The following is a 10,443-nucleotide window of genomic DNA, read 5'->3' on the forward strand; positions in this document are numbered from 1 at the left end:
TACTTAGAATTTGATGGTGGTGGTAAGTATTCATGAAAAAGGTAACATTAGTGAATGGGCATCATGACTTCTGGAAATAAACAACAAAAAATCTCACACAGTGTCCCTTTAACAGTCTCACACAGTGTCTAGGTGTGAAAATGCCCAGAAACTCTGTGAAAAGAGGTTGATATATTTGTATTTTATTCACTCTGAGCACTGTCTGTTTTCCTTTGGCCTAATAGATTGTCTATCACAACAACCATTCACCTAGCTGTAACTGTTCAATCTCCCACTTCCTAGTTTTTGTCACATTTGAAGAAAACTTTTACAGGGCGGGCCGGATATGAAGGGAGTGGGTGAGGATGGTAAAACCACTTTGTTCTCACCTTTTTGTTCTTCCTGGTGTTATGTGCATGCACTGCTAAAATAATTCAGCTGCACAGCAGATTATATAATACTGCCAGTTTAGGGGCCTAAATGTCCTGAACACTGAAACTGAGGCTGCACTTGCATCCACAAGACCTGTGATGGAGCGGCCATCATTAGGGTTGTAGGTGCGCTCTGACTTTCATGCCAATGAGCCTAGCTCTTTGGTGTAGCAGTCAGAGCCCTAGTATGGTAGGCCTACAGTACGAATAAAAGGGAAGAAATCTGGTGCCAAGAACTCTGACGAAAAAGCTTTGTCGAAACGTTAGTCTAATGCACTGTAAATAAATAAGAAATGGCTTTAAAAAAAGACATCCGTGGCACCAGATTTCTCCCCTTTTATTAACTTTATTCAAATGATTCTCTACTCTACTACTACGTCTTGAAGTCCTGCACTGTTTGCAACGTATTGTCACTAGAAGCGCGGAGTAGTCTACGTGTTTTCCTTTGTTCCCCACGTTGGTACCCCAGAAGGTCCGTGTTCACGTCCGGCAGGGCAACTCGACTCCCCTTCGCTACAAATTGTGTCAGAAGTGGGATGATCAGACGTGAGACCAGGCGTGAGGCCATCAGAGGTGCACAGCTGTGTTAGCCATGTGAGGGACCCCAGGATGGATAACCCTGCTGTGAGGGACCCCAGCATGGATTGTGGGGCATCCTGGAATGGGAGAAGTATGGTGGTTGGTATGCGAGGGAAACTAATAGGGTTTTCACACCTGGTCCCCTTAAAGTGAACCAAACTCAGTCAGTTTAAGTGGACAGGAAAAGTGAACCGACAGCAAAAGGACTCAGTTCTGTTTTTGTTCATATTGTGAGTGTATTACAAAAGGAACTGGCTGATCTTTCTGGCCCTGGTAGGCTTTTATCACACCTGGTCCTCTAGCCCTCCTTAAGGGCAGTCATGGGTGAGCGGTTAGGGCGTCAGACTTGCATCCCAGAGGTTGCTGGTTCGACTCCCGATCCGCCAGGTTGGTGGGGGGAGTAATCAACCAGTGCTCTCCCCCATCCTCCTCCATGACTGAGGTACCCTGAGCATGGTACCGTCCCACCGCACTGCTCCCCATGGGGTGCCACTGAGGGCTGCCCCCTTGCACGGGTGAGGCATACATGCATTTTCGTTGTGTGGAGTGTGCAGTGTTCACTTGTGTGCTGTGGAGTTCTGTGTCACAATGACAATGGGAGTTGGAGTTTCTCAATAGGCTTTCACTTTTCACTTTCACTTAAGTGATTACACCTTGTCACAAGTGTAACTTGTCAGAACTCATAAGCGAACCGAACTGAGACCACGTCAACCAACGTCTCAGTAGCCTATACGGTTCGCTTCCGAGAGTCAGGGTCCGCTTTTGAGCATTCACATATGTGGAAAAAAAGCTGAGTCAGTAATCTGAGTTCGCTTAGGCGGCTGAAAGGGACCAGGTGTGAAAACGCTAACAAGTGCAATTTGTCAGGACTCATAAGCGAACCATTCTGAGTCAATGTCAATGAAGCTCTCAGTACGGTTCACTTCCAAGAGGTCTGAGTACACTTTTGAGCGTTCACATATGCACAGAAAATGACAGGTCTGAGTTCACTTAAATGGCTGAAAGGGACCAAGTGTGAAAACATCGTAAGAGTGGGGAAGGGGAAGGCAGTGTGATGGAGAGGCCATCACTAGCATCGTGGGTGTGCTCTGACTGTCATGCCAACGAGCCTGGCTCATTGGTGTAGTGATCAGAGCCCTGGTATGGTAGGCCTACCCCAGAATGTCTGGGTTCAAGTCCTGTCGAGGCAACTCTTAGCTACAAGGCCTATACACTATCAAGATCCATACTATCTACCTTTTTGTGCGGTTCAACTCTCATGAGTTATAGACTAGACCTACAGAGACAAGTCACACACACACACAGTTCATTTATAACCGATGTACAACTTACAACTATATGCGCGCGAGCACACACACACACACACACACACACACACACACACACACACACACACACACACACACACACACACACACACACACACACACGGCCACGCCCCTTCTTTCATAACTGGTGAAACACTCGATTAATATGATAGCATCAATCTGTTTTAGATTAGGCTACCAGCTGTGTTTCTTTATTGTCATTTCACAGGCTACGCCCTGTAGTAGGGTGCATCAAATGCCCCCTATGAAAAGATATTGCCTTGACCCTATAGTAAAAATGTTCTGCACCCAGTAAAAACACACTGTGTAAAATATTTTGAAATTTGGATGAAGTCTACCGGGGCCACCAGCCCCATGAAAATAGAAAGTAATGGTGATAGTCAAAATCTTGGATAGAAACAGGGCTGGACTGGCCATCTAGCATGGCGGGCATTTCCCGGTGAGCCCTGCACCCTCGTGGGCCCCCATTTCTTTATTTTTCACATTACTGAAAATAGGGGCCCACGAGGGTGCGGGGCCCACCAGTGACTCAGTTCTCCGGTACTAATAATAATGAGGGGGCCCCCTTAAATCCAAAAGTGCCCGGGTCCTATTTATCCCCCAGTCCAGCCCTGAATAGAAATGGACATTTCGGTGCATCAAGCTACCCAATAAAAACATATTGCCTCAGCTGTGTGATAAAAATGTTCTATGCACAGTAAAATCACTCTGTGGAAAATGTGTTGAAATTTAGATTAATTCTATTGGGTCCACCACAATGGGCCCATGACAATACAAAACAATGGTGCTAGTGATGGGCAACCTGGATTCCAAAGCGGAAGTCCAGTGCCACATATTCCAAATATAGCCAATATAATGAACCAGCTGACCCACTGCTAGTATCAAGCAAGAGATTGCGAAGCTGTATGACTTTTGTGTGTTTCACCTGTGGGCCTACAGGATTGTACAGGTAGCTGTTAATACCTGGTGGAACATCTGTACTAAAGCTGTGAATGCTCCTTGGAATGACTTATGTTTTTTCAAGAAATCCCTGCAGTAGTTCAATAGAGTACATACAATACAACTGTATGTGATGTTGGAAAGAGTGGCTTCCCAAAACCTGTACTTAAGTGACTTCTAGGTATGTCATGGGTATCACCAGGTCCAAAGTTCATTGCCAAGGGCCTCTCAGGTAAGTTATGGTACTCATCTGATGGAGTAAAGTGAAATACTACCACAGGCGATGGGATAAAGAAGTAATGGCACTCTTCAATACAGTTGTATTGACTGCCTTGTAGTCATTCCAAGGAACATTCACAGCTTTAGTACAGATGTTCCTCCATGAATTGTAGGTCCACAGGTGAAACACACAAATATAAATGTCATACAGCTTTGCAATCTCTTGCTTGATACTAGCAGTGGTCCAAGGCAGCAAGGAATTGATATTGTGTTGCAAAACAGCAATTTTGCCTAAATATAGCAGTTTGACCATCAGTCTGTCCCGAGACTGAAGTCTGTGTAAGTGGATCGACTGAATACACACCCTGCTTAGATATTCCTTCTGTTTGTGCTCCCAATACAGGTGATTTCACTAATTACCTCATCAACCTGTCTTAAATGGTAATTAGGATCAGCTGGTTCATTATATTGGCTGGGGCAAATGTGTCACAGGGTTTGTCCACCTCTGTTTTAAGACAATGGGAAACCTAGATTCAAAGCTACAATCCAGTGCCACAGATTTCAAATTACCTGCTTTTACCTGTCCAATTGCCCTAACTGGAAAGGTAAAACTAGGTAGGCCTATGTCATTTGGAATATGTGGCACTGGACTTCAGCTTTGGAATCCAGGTTGCCCATCACCATCACTATTATTTTGTATTTTCATGGGCCTGGTGGACCCAGTAGAATTCATCTAAATTTCAACATATTTTACTGTTTTACTGTGCATAGATCATTTTTACCACACAGCTGAGGCAATATGTTTTTATTGGATAGCTTTATGCAGCAAAATGTCCATTTCTATTCCAAGATTCTGACTATCACCATTATTTTCAATTTTCATGCGGCTGTGGCCCAGGGAGCTTGTCTATATTCCCACAGCCCATTGGTCCCACATCACTAAGATTTTTGATATATGTTTTAGGGCCATTGGTCCCACAGAATATTCCTGATTCTCAATGTCCAATGACCAAGAATAAGCTGTGGGACCAATGGGCTGTGGGAAGAGCTGACCCCATGGCCCCGGTAGACTTCATCCAAATTTCAAAATATTTTACACAGTGCGTTTTTACTGGGTGTAGAACATATTTACTATAGGGCCAAGGCAATAGCTTTTCAAAGGGGGCATTTGATGCACCCTACCCTGTAGCGTACAATAAAACATCCATACTCCATATTTTCTAATTAGGAATTGGTTGGCAGAATTATATTGTAGGCCTACTGCCCAATGGCTGTAGGTCGAAGTTAGCCTATATATTTTTTTAACGTAGGCCTACCTCTCTGTTGTTGACAATATTAGACTATATTCTTTAAATATTTGAAATTCAACCCTGACGAATGCGTAGGCCTATTAAGTTAATTACATTATTATAGTTCATAGATGTCAGGAGGTAGCCTAAACACTGCACAGAGTAAAACGAAAACAGGAGAATTTTGCGTGAATTCAGCTAACGTCTGGGCAAAAGGCACGCGACAATGCACGCGGGATAGGAGCCACGTTCTTCAGCCTATATTTAATCAGGCCTCGCTTTTTTGGTTCATGTCTTTTCAGAGCTCTCCTCCAATGTAGTCCCAGCTCACTGACACTGAAGATAACCGCCGCTGACGTAGATTACCATAAAAGCCAAAATAGCTTGAAGACATTTTTTTCAGAGGTGAAAGCGGGGGATATTTATGTGGTGGGCGGTGCCTCGAGTTGCCTACCTTTTCAGGTAGATTAGTGTCTCCGACTTTCGTGGCGGCTAGAGCTATCCCCTTCCACAACCAGTTATTTTTTGTTACTTCTGAGATCGAGAAAAGGAAGTTACACCTCTTGGAAATGTACCGTCTGAATTAGAAGGAGAGATATGTTTTAATCTTTTAATAGCCTTGGTCCACACTGCGCTTGGAAAACATGGAGAAACCGTGCAATCTGGGCGTTCCACAGGTATGTTGGAGCTTTAACTCTGTATCGTTTTAGAGTTCACATACCATAGCAGGCTAACACATCTATGTCTAATACACCCCCAAAAAAGGCAACATTTAGGAAGCATTAGGATTAAGTAAGAAGTGCAGTATTTTAGTAGTGACTGTCAGCATTGTTTTTGCACATCACTAAAATGTTTGCTGGCATTGCTTTGGCAACTTCCTATTAGTCGCCCATTGATTTACAGTTAGAATTTCTGTTTTGAAAAGAGGAAGACCCTGTTATATGAATCATAACTGTCACAGGTGTGTCAATGTTCCTGAAACCACATTTTTTGCTATTACTGTGTAAATGAACAGTCCCACCATGGACACACACCAGCTGTCTTCAGATTTGAGTCAAACTACTGAAACATCAAAGATTTTGCCTTTCAGTTGTAAAAGTCTGCATATGCAATTATCATTCATTTAATGCGTGGTTGGTTGTTATTACATTGTACTGCAGCTCAGCAATGAGATGCAGCTGAGTATTATGAACATGGTGAAGAGAGGAGAGCTGCGCGTTGAGGATGCCATACAGCAGGCCAGGAAGAACAATCTGGAACTATTTCAGGAGAAGGTACAATGATACAATGAGTTCCATTTGTCACATGTGTAGAATAAGAATTACATTGCAGAACATGCAGTGAAATGTTAACTGTCCGTCTGAATTGTGCATAGGTGTGCGTGCGTGCGTGTGTGTGTGTAAATCCAGTTGTTTTAAAAAGTATAATATATGGTAGACTGCAGGAACTCATGGACAGCAGAGTGATCACATACTACAATCTAGTGACATAAACACTCAATCCCTCAACTGTTAGACATGTCAGACTAATTGCTGTGATGGAAGGCAAATCATGGAGCCAGTATCAGTGAACTCTGGCTGTGCATGTTAACTGGACCATGGATAAGCAGCAAGTGCTGTGGTTAGGTGTGAAGATGCATCAAGAGTTCAAAAGCAAAGATTTTGCCTCCAAGTATGTCGAGTGTAGTCAAGTAGTAGGCTACTATTGTGGTAAAGTATTTTCAATGCCTATAGCGTTCTACTGAATGCACCTTATTACAATTCACATTATTTGGCTACAACTTTATATTTATTCTTTTCGTCACATCTATATATCCTGTTAAGACATGGCATTATAAATTAGCTGTTACCAGAATGGCAATGACTGGTTCTGGGAATCGATGCAGATTTCCTGGATTGTTTCGATTCTGATCAAGAAGGTCACGATCTGATTCGATTCGATTCGATATCGATCTTCTGTATTGCTGGATTGTCACTTTAACCCATTCATGCTTAGAATTGTAAGATCAGCTATCAAAATCTAACTATCTCAGCCTGTGAAGCCCATACAAACATGAAATACCATGGTATGAGAGAAAGAAGTGGGAAATTTGGTATGAGAGAGAAAGGTAGGAAAAGACTGGCACAATTAACATGAAGAGGCCGTGCATGTAGACCACATGAATGTGGAAGAGAGCCACAGGATGTGGTTGAGAAAATATTGCCTATTATCTGCAAAAGATCGATCCACAAAGTTTTAAATCGATATTGCACTTTAAAAGCGTGAATCTATATTGGATCGTGGATTGATCTTTTGAACCCAGCCCTAGAAAGGACCAAGTCGTAGTGCTTTACTAAAGGCCCTGTGTTATGTCATAGTTGTAGTGTAGTACTATGGTAGTTAACTTATCAGTGACTATTACATTGTTCTAGTGGCGGAATATGGGGCATGATGGGGATGCTGTTGTTGTCTGGCTCAGGGCACATTTGCTGGCCTAAGTTCAAGGGGAGTTTGTCTTGTCACAGTCAGTAGAGATCCTACCTTCACTGAATCAAAAAGCATGGCTGTGGGCAGGACTGAACAACTCTACCCGGAGCCCAGCTCTGGAAGAATGTTCCTATGGGTTTTGTTTTCAACTCTGACGATAAACTGAAGTGCTCCTGAGGGCAAGGTCATTCTTCAGCTGTTTAGATGCGTAAATGAGGAAGTGTTGAGTGTTGAAATTCCAGATTAACTGGACTGTGCCTACAGTTTACGAAAACATGCCAAGTGACTGTTCATGGGCACCAAATATACCGGCAGTATTTCCTGTTGAAGTTGGTTGATATTGAAGATCAGCCGCTTACAAAATTCCCCCCATGTTAGTTTGGAGCTCTTGGTACTTACCCTGTAAAGAGCTGGCAGAACACATCTACATGGGACAACACTACGAGTATATTATGTACTGTTTACATTTGTTTAAAAAAAAACTTAATTCATGATAGTGCAGTAGGAGATAGGCAGGAAACAAAGGAGAGAGAGAGAGATGGGGAAGGGTTGGCAAATGAATCGGGCCGGAATTGAATCGGGGTCGCCAGCATAGCAGCCCAGTGTCCTACCATTAGAACCATGGTAGGGCCTACACTTTCTTAGGATTTTAAGATAGTGAGGAATTCATTATTTTACTTTTTTGATTTACTTTCTGGGACGTATTAGACTCAATGCACACACATATAGATATGTGCAGCTTTTGATCATTGACCATTATGGTGTGAAAAGGGTTTATTTAGTCAAAGTGCAACACTGTACAGTACTGACCCTGATGATGCATTTGAATTCTGGCATGCATAACTAGAGTTGCAGATCTCTCTGGAAGATGAAGTCTGATTGTTGAAGACGAGTAACTTCCCGTGCTGTTCCTGTGTAGCATTTTGATGGTTCTCTTTCCTTGTATCTAACAATGTTTGAGTTGGGTCAGACACCAATAATTAGTTTATCAAAGACTTTTTTGAGAAAATAATCCAAGATGTTTTATTAAAGTCTGCCAATCACAACAGAAAATCTCAACATACCTCTTGCTGGCTTTGTGTATTTTTCAGGAAAAACAAGCAACGCAGTATAACTTCAGTGTCCACAAATTCAACCGCTATCGCTGGCAGAAACGTATACTGCAAGTGAGTGATACAACAAGCAGTCAGAAGACTGTACAGCATATCAATGTTCTGTATTTGCTGCTCTTACTAATGTTTGCGTTCATTTGTATTAGGCTGTATAATTATGCCTCTTAAACAGGGATGGGCAAAGATACAGTTACATGTATTTTCAATACAAATACAAAATACTCAGCAAAAAAAATGTTACAAATAAGATACAAAATACATAACTGTAACAGTATCTAATATTGAAATACAATATTTGTATTTTCAACAACACAAAATACACAACAAATACAACAAAAACCATTGTGTACAAAAACTACCAATTTGACTTACACAATGAAATCAATTGAACAATTAAATTCTGAGAAATGAAATGATGATTAGAAAACAAACAAAAGCTCAAACAAGAAAGAAAGAGGCCCTGCTGTAGGCCAAGTAAGTATGTATGGCCTTAATCATCCCAGTGGGGAAAACACAAGACCAAAAAGTTGAATAATACTATATAAGGGAGATATACTGTAGGCTGTCATCATAACTAATTTTTCAAACAGCTTCGCATTCCAACGTTGGCGATGAGGCCGGTTTATGAGGCCTGCAAATGAGAACATCTCTCAACTGGTCACCCTTCACTCTTGACTTAATTTGTCTGAATTAACATGTCAGTGCCATAAGAATAGCAATCATTTCTGTGACAAAGTAGAGATACAAGTGCTTTTAAAAAAAAAGTGCACTATAGGATGGTGGCCAGAGTAGGTATTGCAACTATACTGCTCATTGAAACTGCACGCCCTATAGCATGGTGGCCAGAGTGGGTATTGCAACTGTTGGCTCTATGGGTGCATTCCAATATGCGACCTTGCTTCCTCCACTTGTGCTTGTGGCCTCGCCCCGCCTCCTGGCCCATCCTCCGTGGAGAAAACAATTAGGTTTCCCAGCTGTCAGCCTAGCCACAACAACTTTTAGGGGACTGTTTTTCATTCACCATCCCAATTGCAAATGAGACAAAGACTTTACAATTGAGCTTTTATGAGATATTTAAATATAATGCTGTTGTCAGTGATGTCATCCCGACATATTACTTCTTGGTACGAGGTCACAAGCAGAAGTGGAGGAAGCAAGGTTGCATATTGGAATGGACTTTATACAGCTAGTTTTAAAACAGTATGCACAGGTAATATCTCAATTCTACACAAAAGGCCCTCAGTGGCAAACTGAAAGCAAGTTTGAATGACATGAGGAAAACATTAACACCTCATTGAGGAATGAATTAAATGATTAGCCAATCACCTTGAACCAAATTGAACTTCCTGTGCAGTGAAGGCAAGCATGTGCCTCCAATTCAGCTAGGGGCATTCATATACTTTTTAACCTACAGCACCATCTTGTGTTCATATTGTGTAATAACATTCTTTAGAACAAAGTATTTGTATTTGTAGTTTTGTGAAATACACAAAATACTGGAGGAAAGTATTTTGATACAAAATACAAATACATGTAATTCACTTATATGAAATAAAAATACAAAATAGTATTTTGTATTTCAAAATGTATTTCAAATAGATGTAATAGCAATACTGCCCATCCCTGCTCTTAAACTTGCCAGTTTGAGGATGAAGGAGTTAAAATGACAAGAAATGGCCTGTAATTTTTTCTCTTTTGTCAGGTGGATTTTAACTCCAAGATGGTGTGCAGCATAGAGAAAGGCATCGTTAAGCGGAAGCTCCCGTTTGCGATTGTGAAGAACTGCCACGACGGTTCGGGCACTCGGTTCTCCATCTCATTTAAGGCGCGCCATGACTACGAGCTTGAGGCCACATCGCTGCAAGAGAAGCAAAAGGTCACTGTAGTGCTCAACCTTTTTTGAACAAACACCCCTTAACCTCATCATAAGTCTCCCAATCAGGGTTCTAAATTAACTTTTTTCATCACCATCCAAAATGGTCAGTAGATGTTAATCTTACTAGCCAAACACACATTCACTAATGGGTCAAAGTGGCTAGTAAGTTGGTATTTTCTACCAGACAAACTGAAATTTCACCAGCATTTGGCCGGTTGGCTGGTG

General features: G+C 41.9%; 1 protein-coding gene across 1 annotated transcript in view; it reads left to right on the top strand.

The window, feature by feature from the left end:
- Positions 1 to 5,260: 5,260 nt before the first annotated feature.
- The window catches only part of LOC134457323 (uncharacterized), a 52,409-nt gene continuing 47,226 nt past the window's right edge, over positions 5,261 to 10,443 (top strand). Inside the window, exons 1-4 of the mRNA XM_063209285.1 lie at positions 5,261 to 5,441; positions 5,925 to 6,038; positions 8,322 to 8,396; positions 10,045 to 10,218. Coding sequence (XP_063065355.1) covers positions 5,409 to 5,441; positions 5,925 to 6,038; positions 8,322 to 8,396; positions 10,045 to 10,218 — 396 coding nt within the window. The 5' untranslated portion in view covers positions 5,261 to 5,408. The remainder of the gene's footprint in view (positions 5,442 to 5,924; positions 6,039 to 8,321; positions 8,397 to 10,044; positions 10,219 to 10,443) is intronic.

This window comes from Engraulis encrasicolus, chromosome 10, assembly GCF_034702125.1.
Source record: "Engraulis encrasicolus isolate BLACKSEA-1 chromosome 10, IST_EnEncr_1.0, whole genome shotgun sequence".
Classification (NCBI taxonomy): domain Eukaryota; kingdom Metazoa; phylum Chordata; class Actinopteri; order Clupeiformes; family Engraulidae; genus Engraulis; species Engraulis encrasicolus.